The following is a 16,776-nucleotide window of genomic DNA, read 5'->3' as shown; positions in this document are numbered from 1 at the left end:
TAAACCAGTGAGACTGATACAGCAGCTGTGAAAGTCAGCCCCCGACCTGCCCACTGGTGGAGGTTTGTCCTGCAATCTCTCTACGTAGCCCATTCAAAAGCACTGTTCAGAAAGAGATTGAAATCATAAGCCATGCAAATAAACAATCAAATCCCATTTGATTACATCAGATATAAAACTTGTCAAAATCTCTTGCATCTAGTAGCCTTCTGCTTATTGCCATATTAACTTGTGGCCTTCTCTGAAAAGCAACAAGAAATCTATGGTTCTCTCAATTAGATTTGGTCCAGATTTTATCACTAACTGTTAATGAAATCATCCTGTGGCAGTCGGTTTAAAAGCAGACCTCTGCTCAAGTCTAAATCACTAGTACTTTTGTAATGCTTTACATTCCTGCAGCCTTGTCATATCTCAAAGGGGAGAGCTGTGCTTGTGGGGGGCATCATTTGAATAAGAGCATGGTCCCTTATCATGGCTGTTCATCAGAGTTCCCGTGGTGTTCTGAAAGCAAAGATTGATGACTAAATTGTAATAAAGTAATTGCTTTCTAATTTCCCCTGCAGTTCCCCTTAGAGTGTAGCATTGGTTTTCACATCCTAATTTTTTTCTGGTTTTGCTTTGGGTTTTGTTGGTGTTATTTTTTTTATGGTCTACCAAACATTTCTATTCAAGGGTTACTACCTTTCATTTCAGTTGGGAACGTGATTGGTGTGGCTCCTCCTCCCTTTTAGCTCCAGCCTCTGTGGGAAGACCTACAAAAACATACTGGCTCTTCTTCAGTTCTTATCGCTCATCTGTTTTGGGACACCTTTCATGTGTGGATGCATCTCGTTCTGCTCCCCATTTTTAGGGAATGAGCTCTGCATAAGGAGTATGTAGATTCCTCGCAATGCTATTCATCCAGCCTGTTGCCTTTTAAAACCTATGAGGGAAGCACAGAAAATCGAAACTTGTCCACTTTGCCAAACATTTTTCTTTTCATTTCTAGGTCCTCCTGTTGAGCCCCTGGAGCCAACCAGGCCTTTACCGACTCTTCCTGTTCGCAGAATTCACTCCACTTCGGAAAGAAAACATGAGAGACAGCCAAGACCTCCTAGTCCTCCTCTGGGAGATAGGCCATCTCCTCCTGGCACAAAACCGAACATCTGTGATGGCAACTTTAACACCGTGGCTCTCTTTAGAGGGGAAATGTTTGTGTTCAAGGTACTAAGAATTCCTGCTTACCCAAGAGTCTTTCTTTAGTTTTATTGCTGGAAAAGATTAATAGAAGTATAAGGTAGTGAGATTTGAAATGTTTGTGAAAATAGCTCTGTTCCTCTGAGGCTGATGAATGAGCAATATTAGAAGGAAGTGTAAGCAGATTGGCTCTGTAACATTTGGAAACAGTGCCTGGTGAGATTCACAAAGTGCCCAGGCAGCCTGTGCACCAAAATGTGAACTGGATGCACTGGCAGAGAATTCAGACACCATAAAGCTCAGCGAGGAGCCACCTGTAAAGCCAGAAAGTAATACCAGTACCTTACCAGGGATTAAGCTTCGTTGCCTCCAGAGGTGCCATGCTTCAAATGCTGAGCTTCAGGGAGCACTCAGCCTATCGGCAGTTCTTGGGGAGTTTGAGTCGACCTTGCTTGTAAACTGCAGCCAGGGAGGAAGGAAAGGTTTTGCTCAATAGCGTGCATTAGAATGCCTTGAATGTAGGAATCCGTAGTCCCATTCTAAAATACCTGTAGCTTTCAGTCTGCCCAATGGGTGTGAATGTGGAGAGGGATATATTGAAGGTCATTAAATGGGCAAACCATGTCAGTTGCAGAAAATGCCTGAGCTGAAAATAGTAGAAGGCTGGGACAGTATCTGGGAGAAGTCTCACAGGCTCTGTCCTGCTCTTACTCATCCCTGAGCAGCCACTACGGCTTTAACTAATGATTTCATATCTAAAGGAATATTTAATAACTCCTTTGGACATTGTGTGCTTCACACGGTCACCAGGTAATGTTAAGGCTGTATGGCTCTCCTGGGGTCTGATATCTGAGCACCAGTTGTGCCAGGACAAGTGTGACACCTCAGTGATGAGACACACAGAGAGGTAACTCACAAATGAGTTCATAACGCTTATAACTGTGGCCTTGCTTCCCCCTGCTCCTTTTCCCTCTCCTTCTTTCCACCCTTTTTCACAGCACCAGCAATCAACTTCTCACCCTTTTGGCTGCCAGCTTCCTCACGAAGAGCTTCCCTCACTGGAGACAGTGTTGGGCTGGGTTGGAGCTGTCATCTTAACCAGGACTTCTGTCTTTAATGGTTACGGGGCCTAGGCAGGGATTAGTAATGCTTGATGCTGGACACCCAGCCTGATTTGACTGCAAGATAAAAATACTCAGTCTGAAGACGCTTCTGGTTTTCTCAGGATCGCTGGTTCTGGCGTCTGCGCAACAACCGCGTGCAGGAGGGATATCCCATGCAAATTGAGCAGTTCTGGAAAGGCCTCCCTGCAAAGATTGATGCAGCCTATGAGCGCTCTGATGGAAAATTCGTTTTCTTCAAAGGTACATCACACTCTTCTTTTATGGCATGAAGATCATGAAAACAGGTACACTGCATCCTTGTCCTTTTCCAAGAGGACACCTCAAGCAGCCACTAATCCTTAAAACATAGTTTAGTGTGAGCTGGCCTTGCCAGGACAATCTCTGTATAAAGCTAGTATTGATTAGTGGAAGTTGGCTTCCATGTGATAACAAGAAATAGCTCCTATTTCCCAGGGAGTGTCAGTCTCCTGCCTATCTCCTTGAACATGTTTTGGCAGGGCATTAGGGCCTCTCCAGGTGCAGGCAACTCCCAAACCACATTTCTGGACAATTGCCTCCTAAAGAGACAAAATGGCCAACTTTATGCTGGGGCCTACATTAACTCCTTGCACTGTGACAGTGTCTGAACAGGATCCTGTAACTTGAGAGCAAGTTGTAAGCGAGGAAGAGTGGCTGGAAAGCATCAGCATGCCCCTGTACAAAAACATAGTACCTGGTCTGCTGAATTTATGTCGGCAGCTTCAGCTCAATAAACTGTATTAAAACTTGAGAAGGCTCAGAGAAAGGGAACAGAAATGATGAAGAAGTATGAGCTGACCTCCTGCAAGGAACTCGTCAGCCTGAATGAGGGATGATAAAGACAGGGTATGAGAAAAGTCTTTGAAATCATGACTGGCCTAAAGAAGGTAAATGGGAAAGGGTGGTTTAACATCTCTTCTGAAACAAGAGCTGAGGAGCAGCAAATAAAATCAGGAGGTTTCAGGTTCAAAATGAAGAGGAGGAGCAGCTTTTTCACATGATACAGTTAAGCCTGGAAGTCCTCAACATGCTGTGGTTCATTGTGGCTATTTTACATTTATATCTGTTAAATGACTAATTAGGCAAATCTGTTTGTGTCCCCATTCATCTCTAGGAGATAAATACTGGGTTTTTAAAGAAGTGACAGCAGAGCCAGGCTACCCACACAGTCTGGTGGAGCTGGGGACCTGCCTGCCCCGGGAAGGCATTGACACGGCTCTGCGTTGGGAGCCAGTAGGCAAAACCTACTTCTTCAAAGGCGACAGGTACTGGAGGTACAATGAAGACAAGAGAGCAACGGACCCAGGGTACCCAAAACCCATCACCGTGTGGAGAGGAATCCCTCAGGCTCCACAGGGAGCTTTTATCAGCAAAGAAGGCTGTATGTATCTGCAGTCATTACACCTGTTAGATTGGTAATAGCTTGTCTACCTTGGGAGCTGGGTTGTTGGATGTGTTTTGAGTATTTCCTGAGACAGGAATCGTCTCAGAAGTCCTAGGGTCACACTGGCACCTGAGTACCAGCAGTCCGAGATCCTTCCTGACCTTCATCCCAACCTATGTACTTCCTCAACTGCTAAACCACATTATCGTAATGCCAGCTTGGGGGGGGTGGGGACTTTTTCTGGTTTTGCTGCCACAACAGTCCCTACCTGAGTTTTCCTGGACCCTGATTGTGAGGATGCTGTAACTTACATTTTCCTCCCAGTTTCATACCTGTAGCAAGCTCAGTCACTCTGTTACAGGCTCCAACGGGCCTGATGTACTTTGAAGTTAGTCATACTCTGAACAGGGGGATGGACTTCCAGGGCTCCTTCCAACACATTTCTTTCTGATTTGATGATTTCTTCCTCTTCTTCCAGTTGGGGAAAGAAATAACAGAAGGGGCTTGTGTCTTTGAGGCCATCTTTAAATTGGGGGCTGTGGTGTGAGACGAGGGCTGTAGGGCTGGGTTAGGCTGGAGGACAGCAGTGAGAGCCAGCCAAGCTGGAGGACAGATGCAGGAGACCCAACGTATTCACCACTGTTCCCTTCTCCTTTTTTTCTTTTTTTTTTTTTCCCCCTAATCACTTGAGGATGATTAGAAAAGTAGTCATCTGGGCAGATGAGGGGTATTTCAGACAACATGTTGCATAAACCATCAGCCTTTTATTAGCAGCAGGACAAGACTGCTCCTTAACAAAGGCCAAATCTTCTTGATTCTATGGCCAAAAAGACTTACCTTATTCAGCATCTGCTCCCTCAGGCTGGGTGAACAGAAACCTTAAGTATTCTTCCAAACACTGTCACACCCAGGCAAACACTGTCATTCTGCAGATGATGTTACTTGCTTGGTAATGATGAGCACACATTTACAGATGCTTCAGTAAAAATTAACTCACTGCAGAACACTTACTTTAAAGTTAGTTAGGGTTTTTTTTTTTTTGTTTTATTCACAGCTTGTCTTGGCCAAAGGGAATGGTGCTCTGTGGGCAACATTGCACCCACAAACCAGGGTTATGGCTTCTCCTTTAAATCCTAGCTCCAAAACCACCTTCACTTTTCAGTGGTTTTGGGATGCCCTGGATGACTGTGTTTTATTGGCACAGGCAGCTACCACTTCCAGCCCTTCAGGCTCTCTGCACCTGCTCACACAAGCACAGCTTATCAAGTTGGAAATGGTGTGGTGAGAAATATTCTCTGTTTTGTCTCCTAGTTTATACCTACTTTTACAAAGGGAAGGAGTATTGGAAGTTTGATAACCAGAGGCTGAGTGTGGAGCCAGGCTACCCCAGGTCAATCCTCAAGGACTGGATGGGCTGTAACCAGAAGGATGTTGAACGAAGCAAAGACAGACGCCTCCCCCACGACGATGTGGATATTATGGTGACAATAAACGATGTGCCTAGCACTGTAAATGCAATCGCAGTTGTGATCCCTTGCATTTTGTCTCTGTGTATCCTCGTCTTGGTATACACGATCTTCCAGTTTAAAAACAAAGAGGTGCAGCAAAATGTTGTGTATTACAAAAGACCTGTCCAAGAATGGGTATGACACAGCCTGCTGCACATTTCAACTCATTGATCTGATGAGGACTCCGGACAAAAAAAAAAAAAAAAGGAAAAAAAAATGCATTCAAAAGCCTACCAAACAAAACTACTTCAGTGACCTACAAGTTTTGGACAGCCTGGGACCGAAAGAAGCAGGAAAACTGGAAAAAATACAGGCAGCCTTGCAGTGTGGAGCCTCTTTCCTTCTTACTGCCTCAGTCGTGTGTCAGTCTTGGTGTGGCATCCTCCACAGGCTCACTGCTAACATCAGAGTCTTCAAGACAGGTTTCAACTGACCTGGGAAACTTCCTTCAGTTCCCTGCACCAGTGCTCCCTGTTAAACCCAGCATTCTCCAGTGTAGCTAAACCACCTCTGAACAGAACCATTTTTTTAATAGCTGTCTCATAAATGAATTAAGATCATGAAATCTATGAACAGGAACAATTCAGTATCGTAAGCAGAAGACATTCTGATGCTGAACCATTCTAAAAGATCTTCTTAGTTTATTACAAAATCCAGGGAATTACCTGGATACAATTTTCCAATACCTGCTGGTCAGATGTTTTGTACATTCATAACTAATCAACGCTGCCACTCAGCACAGTGCATGAGGAACCACTAAGCACTCAAAGAGGTAAATGAGTGCAGAGCAGAAGCTCAAGAAGCACCAAACCAGACACCATTAATGTTACCTGGCAACATCAAGCCCTAGATTGGGACAATCTGAAGACAAAGTAATTGGGTCTTAAAAAACAATCATGGGAATACATGTTTTTGTTTTGGGAGCCATTCATGAAAGAAATATTTAAATATCATTTGATGTTGTTTTAAGCTCCCATCAGCAAGAAACAATGAACCAATGGTTACCAATATACTGAAAAATATGTATAGACGTAGATTGCACTCTGCCCCTGTTAAGATGCTGGGAAAAGATGAATTGTTGTTCTGTGGCATGTATAACTAGATTGTGGAATTTGTATGTTGGGTTTCAGGAGAATGGAAATGTTTGTTTGGAGTGAGATCGTCATTATATTTTGCTGAAATAGTCAAGATACGGTAAGAATTAGGCCTGTTTATAAAACTAAATCCAACCCCTGTAGATGTTACAAACATTGTATGCCTTCAAAATTTGTTTTTTGTTTTTGCTCACTTCTTCACAGGCAAATATTTGGCAAGGACCAAATGAAGCATGCCACACAGTAGAATGAGTTCATCACTAGCTACATTACAGAGACATAAAAATCAGGTAAAGGCTAGCTAAGTATCTGAACTTTCGGCTAGTAACTTCTCACAAGTCTCTTCCTACAACAGTAGCTTCTGCTTATCCCTCTTACAGTTGTGAATGGTTTAGGATGTTGTGTCCTAGCCACAAACCTAGTCAATTATGTTGTTGATGCTGATGTTTCTACCATGTTCAATAAGAGCGGAAGAAGAGTTTCTTGCAATGCAATGTAATGGTGAAGTCCAGCCCTGTACAGAAGTGCCATTCATGTAAGCATATGAACTGCTTTGCACGCTCACTATAAGGAATAGGTCATTAGTGTAAGCCCTCTGCCTATAACTGAATTTTATTCAGTGCAATGGAAGTGCAATGCACAGAATGTCCACTTAGTATAGAAAAAGTACAGCTTTATGTCAGCTATGAAAAAAAATCCAAGTATGATAAACATGCTGAAAGTGTTCCTAATTACAATGATGAGGAATGAAGAAGCAGAAAGACTGTTGGCATTCTGAATTTCTAACTAGTGCTCAAATATTGCTATGGTGAAGCAGGACAGACAAATAGATACTTCTAGTGAAGCCCACTAGGACTGCATAACACGTGGTCTCAAACTGTATTTTGTCCTTCATAATTGATTTCCATAGCCAAGCTGTTTATTGTGTTTAAACATTAAAAAAAATATACATATTACAAAATAAGTGAGAAGCTAGTAGATGCAAAACTTTGAACTTTTAGTGAAAAAATGTGATAACGTCTCATGATGGGTGAAGGAGTGCAAAGGACCAAATGAAATCGGAGCTACTAATTAGACACCCCCCACACATGCTACTCCGTATGTTGCTATGTGTACTATGTATGTGGTAGAATGCACACTATAAATGCCACAGCCACATGGCACATTGAACTCATCTGTACGCTGCCATCTCTTCTGGAACTGTGACAGCCCAAACCTTTGAGCAACTTCCAACAGCCATCATTAAAAAAAAAAAAAAAAATTTACAACCTAGAGAAATGTCTGCTTTTGTTTGTATTTTTTTCCTCCTGCGCAAACATGGAGTTTTGGTCTGTTCAAAACCCTGCACTGAGTAACGAGCTGTACAGGCAGCACAATGCCTGGGTCTGTAGCAAGCTGAGCTGTTTCCTCAGACCGCTGCCTATTGCCTTGCGGTGGCAGGCACCTCACTGCAATAAGGCAAGCCGCCTGCCCTATATATTGCCAAAATTCAGCCTTCCTCGAAGAACTGCTGCTTCAAAGAACCACAGAAGTAGTTTGGTGCCTTTTCTAACTGCTTCGTAACTGGCTCCTGGTGCAGATACTATGTACTTGGGCTTTCGAGGGGTGTGAGGTATTTGTGTAGGTGTTTAAGGGGGTGAGAAATAGCCCTCTATGGTTACAGGTGTTGGCACTGGGGAGGGCTGGGACAGGTAGGTGAGCAGTTGACCCACTTCCCCCAAGTATAATCCCATTCACACCACTGTCATCTCTCTTTTGTTAAGATTAGCACCTGTGCAGTCCTGGGGTGACCTGGATCCGGGCACAAACATCAGTATTTGTGTAAGGGATAGTTCCTTAATATTCCCACACCCAAACTCTTTGCTGGGATCCTGTATTATGCTACAGAAACACTGCACCTGATCAGCAGAATATCAGCTCGGTCTGCCTCCCATCAGCATGGCTAAAGCATCTCTGTAGACAGGTGGCCACGTTCCAGTTCCTGTCCAGAAATGCAGCACGAGGACATGTTGTCACCACAGGGGAGCAGGGAACAGCAGTGCTTACTCAACTCTAATCCCACAAGCAAGAGGCTCATCTAGGTGTGCTCCTGGCACGATACACACCAGCCTGCGGTACGGGCCATTTGTGCAGCCAGAGAGGAGTCCTGGCACATGTTTACCTTGGGCGCAGCAGTTGCAGCCCCTCCAGCCAGCAGCCCACTCCATACCCTACACTGTACTTAACATTCTACATTTTTTTTCCCCAGTTTTTGACTACTTTGAATGATTTCATCACCAGTAAAGTCGGCTTATTTTTCCAGGTAAGTTAGAAATGGGCTGGGATACACAATCACTACAGTCAGAACAGAGGTAGTCCTCCACTGTAAGAGGGATTATTTGTTCCTAACTTATAATTAGTCATTAAACCTCAATGGGATCTCCTATCTCACACCATGAGGACTGAGGTTTTTAAAAACCTCTGTGAAGGAAAAACAAAAGTTTTTGGACATTAAAGCACACTATGGCAGCAAAAGCTACACACCCTATGACTTCTTCACTGAACCTGGAGTTGAGACTTTCATTCCTCCCTCAAAACTTCTGGACAACTCTTCTCCATCCCGTCACATTCATCCTGGGGCTTGATTCCAACCTTTCTCATAGTATCAGACTTACTTGCCCAGCACAACTGGAATCAGCTATAGTTCCTCAGATCATTCCTGCCACCCTTCATAATACCTGAAGTCACACGTTGCCTTCCACTGCCTGATAGCAAAGGTGGGATACAGCCATGATATGTAACCCACAGCTTCATAGTTCAGCAATTTAATTTTTAAGAATCCTGAGAACCTGCAGTAGCAATACCCAGCACTGGGGAAGTACAACTTGATTTTATTGACTATTCCTTAACACCTTTTGGCATTTTTACTGGAGAGTGCCACCCTTGAGATGACCGACCCTTTTTATGTGCTTTAAGTGTTGCGCAGTGCTTTAAGTGCCTCAAGCTGTGTAATGCCACTTGTAATTCTGCCATTCTGCCATTCTTCCCCTGAGCTGTCATTTCTCCCATACCGTTTCACACTGTTGTTCTCACGCTCTCATCCTTGTGGCCCTGCACCCGCAAGCTCTGACACTGCTAGGCAGGTTCTCATGGGAAGTAATTGGCAATAGCAGGAGAATCTCACTCCTCCTTTCCCCTGGCTTCTTCTGGAGTTTTTAGTTTACAGAAGAACCAAAATTTAATGAACAACAAAGTAGATGAGCATTACCCAAAAATACTCATTTGCAGAAAAGCTTGGCAACCACTATGCAACACTTGCACCGAATCTACACATAGTACTCAAGATAAAGACACATCATGGATTTACAGATAATCATACTTTGTTTGGGCTTTCTTTTCCTTATCAACTCCAAACATCATTGGCTTTTTTGACTGTTACTGAAGGCTGAGCACATGTCTTTGTTCAAATACAAACCTTCAGGCCAAGAATTTGCTCTTGTGTTGCTCAGAGTTCACCACTACAGGTGTGAAATTTGGATTCTTAACCACAACATGCTTCACCTCAAGTTCAGCTGCACTGAATTTACCTTTCTATCAACCCATCAGTCAGTCCTCATCCTCACCAGCCAGAATAAGTCAGTATGGGCAAACTTCCCTGCACTAATCCACTGCCTTTCCTAATCGGGACACAGTAACGCTGAACATCGTGGCTCCCAGCGGAGCTCCCAGTGAATCTCCTGGAAAATCTAACCATTTATTCTGACTTTTTCCCCCATCCTCAAGCATGTAAAAGGGCTGCCCTCTCATTCCATGTGATCACTCACCCAGGGTCCTTTAAAGCCTTTGGCACAAAAACCTGCCAAATGCCTTTCAGAAATACAAGTAACGTTACAACAGACCTTCTCTGTATCCCTGTGGACTCCTTTAAAGAGCTCCACAGGTCTTGTAAGACATGACTTGCCATTAAAACACCAAGTTTATACTCGCTCATGATATCATGTATCCATGTTTCTACTAATTTCATTCTTTATTATAGTTTGTTTTCCTTGTACATAGGTCCATCTTACTAGTTCAAAATTCCCACAAACCCTTGTTTAGAATTTGCCACCTTCCAGTTCCCAAGCTTCAATGCAACTTTTGTAAGAGGTCATACACCACAATTAGCAATACCCTATTCTGCTGTCTGTCTCTAATCCTCTTTGGCATATCAACACTGTACCAGGATCTTTCCTATTTAAGGATTGGGATTACACAGAGATTGGTTTTTTTTCCTTGTCTACCTCAAAGTGATTTTTAACATGTAACACACATCAAGATCACCAATATAAACCAGATTTCTGCCTATCAACTGGAATGAAAAAAACAAGTTACAGAAGTTGGAAAGGGAAACTTCAGCCTTACTCGTTTTACACTTGACGAATACACACTAACCCAAATAGCAATAGTCAGACACTTTGCCATTTATACCCAAGAACAGAGTCCTGCGAGGTGGCCAAAGGAAAGCAGCTTCTCATTCTCAATATTGATATGCTAAGTGGAGGATACTTGGAGTCAGTGCCAAGAAAGGTAGTCCACTATATCAAATGGGCCATAAACACCAAAAATGGATAGCTGTAATAGCAAAGAGCCACGAGCTGCTTACAGGCTTCCCCAGTGGCAGAAGGAAGTTGAGCTGTCTGGAAATGGCAACCCCAGGCTCAGTTACAATTGTAGACAGACCGGATGGTAGGGCTGCTATGATCAGAGAAGCTCCTATGGCAATCTTGAAAGTATAAGGAGCAAGCTTGATTTGCTTTTAATCAAGCAAAACTTTCCCTAAATATCCAGACAGTACAACAAAATTGAACTTTGCTTAATTTTCTACAAAGCCTGAAGCACCAGGGCCAAGAAAGCTCTGCCCACCCTGCCATCAGGAGGGCACTCCTCAGGAGAATCCAGCTGAGAGTAATGCGGCTGTGCAGAAGCAAGCGAGGAGCTTCCACATATCCTTAGGATGGGAAGTGGCAGCATTTCTATGCCTTCCGTACACCTTTAATGGGCAAGCAGAAGAAAAGCAACTGAAATGATAGATCGGTGAGCAACAGCTCTGTTTAGAATCATATTTCTATCTTCTACCTGAAAGCAGTATCTACAGGTCCTTTTCATTGTCATTACTCCCTCACAAGGGCAGCTCTTAATTAGCAAGCTCCCAAATCTCTAACATCTCAATGAATGGAGTAACTGGTTAGAACAGTTAACTGTTCTGTACTTAACCTTTGTCTCTAAGATAACTCAAGATGAGGTGGTTTAAACCTTTTTTGATTTGCTGATTTTTAAGGAGTTTCCCAGCATAAGTGGCTAACTCCTGTAGAACAAATTTAAGCCCACTGGTAATAGCATGCTTTTCTAGGCTCACTCTTGCAGCTGCCTCAGAAGCAGCACACATGCCACTGGGCATCTGCAGAGAACAGATCAGATACCACTCTTCCACAGGCAGTCACACGTTGTTGCTCACAGAAGCCCCTGGACTGACTTTGAGAAACTCCAGTTTTAATCAGAGCTGATCACTTCAGAATCAATAGTCCTGTGGGAAGAGCTGCAAGTCAGGGCAAGAGAGCAGGTGATGACTTCTGAATTATTTGTGGCAAGTAAGCTACTATACTTTTGGTATTGCACATACAAGGGGCTCTTAAGTCTACCTACAGCAAAAACACCACTCTTTAGCAAAAGTGTGAAAAGAGAGGGCAGTGCTGTGTACATGCTGAAACAGACTGCTCTGCAGCAGAACAGTGATGCGTTATTTAAGGCAAAATAATCTCTAGTGATCAATATCCAAGAGCCACAAGAGTAAATATTGTGGGCTAATTTGAGGGACTCCGTCACCATCACAAAAAGAGAAAGCACAGATGAAGTACTGGAAAACATCAGCAAAGGGAGAGAGAGCATTCCTTATTTGTTACTTATGTATGTTATTTGTCAGGTTTTGTAATAATGCTTAGGTTACAAAACACTACAAAAAGTTGGTTTTGTAGCCTCTTCCTCGGGCTAGGCGTGCAGGAACAACATCAGAAGGTCTAGATGTCTGTAATCCAAAGTGCAGCTTGACACTCGACTCCTACTTAGGAGCTTTCTGGAAAGCAGGAACCAACACTGCTTATGTCAAGCTAAAAAGACAAAACAGAAAAGAGATTTAGCAGATGGGTGCCAGAGTGTGCAGAAGGCATTTCAAAACACCAGTACAGTCAGTTCTCAACTTCCAATTACAAAGGCCCAGTAGAAATTTTCCTTCCTAGGATCCATAAGGGTCTATGAAAAGAGAGAAGCAGACCTAGCAGCTGCTAACAGCCAGCCATAAGAACAGGCTTGTCAAGCTGGCAAAGGCAAAGTGTACACTCAGCCTGGTCTAGGTAGTTACCAAAAGCTCAGAGCAAGTTTAATTATGGCTGTTATGCTCAGAGACATCAAGCCTTTATTCAGAAACTGTAAAGGGGCAGCAAAGAACTCTTTCAAAGGGTTCTTCATTCAAGGAATTCCTTGTTCTTTCCTTATGCCATAAACGATTCCCATACATTCTTATGATAACTGAGAACCTGGATACCAAGATACAATGGCCTAAGGAGCTCAAGAACACCTCTAGCACCACAGCAATGATTGTAGGAGTTGTAATCACATGAAAGCCCAAATGAAGTTTGCATAGGACATTCATCTATATGTACACCTAAACCTTGTAAAAAAATTTGCATACATTAATGAATGGGGAAGGTCCTATATCACTACCACTCCAGGCAGAAAAAAAGAAAACCTGCGTTCCATTAAAAGATAACTTGGACAAAGCCTTTGACAAAAAGGTTTAGAAAAAATTAAGGCAGCAACCTTAAATTAAAAACATTTAAGGCAGCAGCAGACAAGCTCCAACATCTTTCTGGCTCCAGAAATTGTTGTAGCATGCATTTGAAATAATAATTTTATGGGTTACAACAATCAAAAGCCAAGATGTCAAGCAAAGTCACTGGCACTTAAAGTTTTAAACCAAGATTTGTTTAAAAAAGTCCATTCATGTCACAGCTAAGCACTGAGCAGCTAGGAAAAAAAAAAGTATCTGAAAGTTGAAATGGATACTATTTTGCACAAAAAGTATTACAACTGCAACAAAAACCCTTACACTTTCCATACAGGACTAAGCAGGCTCCTCAGCTACAAGGAAACAAACCCTTCTGCAATGAGGTCATTGTTGTCAGTAACCCAACAAAAGGAAAGAGAAATAAAATAATAAAATAAATAAATCAATTGTGAAAACAGCTAGTTTTATAGTAAAATCTTGCCTGTTTTGATCATGATTATACACAGACCTGGATCCTCCTTACCTGTCAACCAAAGAATCTCTCATTTTGGTAGCAATGGTACTTGGCTGAGCTTCATTCAGCCTGAAGATACTCTCGATGACAGAGAGCTCAGTGCTGGTTGTATCCAGCCCACAGAAGGCACACCAGTCATTTATTTTTTCTGCTGCAATGACCTCGCTGCCACGATTCACCGTTCCAGCCTAGCAGAAACATAGCGCGAAAAGTTAACAGGATACGCTAAGAGTAACGCATTTCGTTACACATTCTTATTACAAGTGTTTAGTGGAGGGCCTCAAGTCAAACTCCTGAAAAGATTAAAGCTTCTGCCATCAACAAAGTTATAAAGATTTCAGATAAAAAGATTCATGGACAACCTTTAATCTCTGGAGAGAAAATCATGTGACATTCAGTGAAATAAAATCTAACAAGTAGGAAGCATAAAGGCACAGCAATCCTGAAATTCACAAATCCGATTGAGCTGGCACAGGATTTTACTACTTAATTTTTTTAAACACTGCCTCTGGCTAAACCACAGACAATCTCACATTCTGTATGAATCAATCAGCACAACTTGCATAATCCCAGCAGAGCAATGTTTCAGAAGTAAACTAAAGGTGCTAAGCAGCTTATTCAGACTCAGAAAAGACAGGGAAAATGTCTCAGAAGACTTGCCCCATTCAAGTCTTCTCCTCATCTTCCACTTGGAACGGCTCTGCAGAGAAAACAGTATCTGGGAGCCCACGAGATGTAGAAACATTAAAACTGAGAACTGGGTTGGAAGAAAGTAGCAAGAGAAAACACAAACCCACAAATGTCTTACCACAAGTGGGACCTGGAGCAACGAAGACAGTTCATCCTGATCATCAATTGAAGTTTTGGGGTGCACAATTCCTCCTTGGTTACTAAAAACACAGTAACTTCCTACCAGCACCTGATCTGCTACCGTTTGTCTGAAAACCTCAACCTTCAGTACATCTGCCAAGATCTCTTCTGTCTCCTGCAAACAGAGAGAGAGAATAAAGTCCTCAGCAAAACAGCATCATAGAATTTGACATCAAGCTATTCCTGCACGCAATCATCAGCCAGGATCCTCCCCTTTGAAAGCCTGCCCGTGCTTTCACAATCCATTGCAATCCAATCACAATAAAATGCTTACTCAACCTCTATACTCCAGACATTTCCAGTTACCTGTCCATACGCAGCTGGGCCAGTATAACTAAACACAACACTGCGCCTTTACTGAGAAATGCTCTTCTCCTCTCTTTCTGGAGGATGCTGGCAGTAGATCAGTTGTGTCAATACCTGTTCTCTGGGCATTCCCTGTGAATCAGTCCCCTTTTGTCCCAGACCACTGGGACAAATTTCTTATCCTTTAGTATAACTCTAAGAACTTCCTTCCCCTCCAGGTTTTCACTGCGAATTATTTTGGTTTCTCCCTCTCTGATCATCTTACTTTTTACACATATTTAAAACATAATATGCTGCAAAGACCATTACCTCCTCCCCTCCTTTTTTCTTTTCCTTTGAACTTTTAACACCAAGTCCCATTTCTTCACCACCTTTAGCACAAACTGAAAGCAAACACTGTAAGGACCTTCACTACGTGTAGCCACACAACACATCTCTCTCTAATGCTATGAAGATATAAGTTCTCAAACATAAAGTAGCAGCAACTTTGACTCCTCTGTCCTTCTTTTAAACTTCCATACAAGAACCTTCCATTTTAGTTTCACCCCTCTGTACACGTGCACACCACCACATCCATGGCCTCTTTCAACTATTACAAATTTTAGCTAGCTCAGCAGTAGCTTGTAACTACTGTGGTAGTCCCAACTAAACTCTTCTTTATGCTCTCTTTATTATACACATGCACGCTCTCTTTTATTCATTCAATTTTACACACGCAAAGCAAATTGCACCCAGGAATATACTTCCATATCCCACTCCTTCCCTTCTACAAAGGGCATTCACTACAGCACTCTGAAAGAGAGGGCACACACTATACTTGGGGCAAGGTCCACATCCATCAACCGAAACCAAGTCAGAAGTCCAAAATCCAATTTTGAGACTTGTCTCTTGAGAAGAAAGGAAACATCAGGCAGCACAGCCTCCTATGTGACATTAGCTCAGGGGTTAGCATAGGTCTTCTGATCCCCATGCTACATACAGCAATCCTCAGCAACTACAAACCCGAACTGCAGCTTGGCAATCATTTCACATGCATCCACTATGAATTTAAAAGCGTTATAGAGCCATATACCCTGTCAAGATCTGGGTGAACAAGAGCTACATAGTCATTGCAGGAATTGACATTGCCCAGTGCTGAGATACGCTCTTCTACTCGTTGAATTCGTACAGAATCTGGAAGACTATTGCGGATATGTTGAAGCTCTTGGTCTGTTGTACTGCTTGGGACCAACAGGCCGTGTCTGTTTCCTAAAATAACCAAAAAGAGAAAAGAAAAAAAAGGTGGTTTCCACGGGGCTTCCTACTTTCTTGATGTTCATATAATGGCTTGAATTGCCTTTGCCCTATCCGCTCCTCCAAGCCCAGAATTCAGCCCAAGAGAAATAATGTTGCCATTTAAAAATAACCCAGCACCACAGCTAAGGGAAAACCAGGATGAAGCACAAACTTATCTCAGAGAGGAAATGGGTGAATGGCACTATCTTTAATCACTTCTCTTTTTCAACAGAGCTAATGAAAGCCCGAGGTTCTCCATGAAACACTTTGACTAGGAATTTCCTCTGTAGATGCCAATTGCCCCACAAAACATATAGACGCTGCTTGTTTGTATTACTTTACTGTGGCAAAACAGTAAGATGGGATGGAAAAAGACATTCTCTTCACAGGAACAAAACTGAAGCAAGAAGGTTGTCTGACTGAATAGCATCTCACTAGCCAGAGACAGATGACAGACTTTTCTTTGAATTTCACATTTATTAATGCCTCCCCCTCCCCGGGCTCTGCCCCTTCAGTCCTGCCACTGAGCCATTAACCTTAAGGGAAACGAAACTTCTCCCACTTTACCAGAGAGTAGACTTACACGGATCTTTAGCCCATCTTCAATCCCCCAGAGGCAAACACTCCTCACTACCCCAGCTCTTTGTTACTGGGCGTCTTTTAGGTTTTCCCTTTTCACTCTTCTTCGCACAGTCGAATGAAAAACTC

The 16,776-nt window shown here is 42.9% G+C and overlaps 2 protein-coding genes across 2 annotated transcripts in view; one reads left to right on the top strand and one right to left on the bottom strand.

Moving 5' to 3' along the window:
- The window catches only part of MMP24 (matrix metallopeptidase 24 (membrane-inserted)), a 42,317-nt gene extending 36,887 nt beyond the window's left edge, over positions 1-5,430 (top strand). The window contains exons 5-8 of the mRNA XM_009697454.1: positions 989-1,203; positions 2,402-2,540; positions 3,433-3,699; positions 5,014-5,430. Coding sequence (XP_009695756.1) covers positions 989-1,203; positions 2,402-2,540; positions 3,433-3,699; positions 5,014-5,351 — 959 coding nt within the window. The 3' untranslated portion in view covers positions 5,352-5,430. The remainder of the gene's footprint in view (positions 1-988; positions 1,204-2,401; positions 2,541-3,432; positions 3,700-5,013) is intronic.
- A 6,986-nt stretch (positions 5,431-12,416) lies between these two features.
- EIF6 (eukaryotic translation initiation factor 6) lies at positions 12,417-16,041 on the bottom strand (the record flags this gene model as incomplete). Its single annotated transcript, XM_009697455.1, has 4 exons — positions 12,417-12,426; positions 13,627-13,805; positions 14,426-14,602; positions 15,866-16,041. Coding segments are annotated over 4 exons (542 nt in total), but the record flags the coding sequence as incomplete, so codon positions are not given.
- Between the last annotated feature and the right edge of the window lie 735 nt (positions 16,042-16,776).

The sequence above is a fragment of the Cariama cristata genome, unplaced genomic scaffold (assembly GCF_000690535.1).
Source record: "Cariama cristata isolate BGI_N322 unplaced genomic scaffold, ASM69053v1 scaffold19473, whole genome shotgun sequence".
NCBI lineage: Eukaryota > Metazoa > Chordata > Aves > Cariamiformes > Cariamidae > Cariama > Cariama cristata.
The sequence above is the reverse complement of the archived record's forward strand: the minus strand, read 5'-3'. Positions and strand labels throughout refer to the sequence as shown.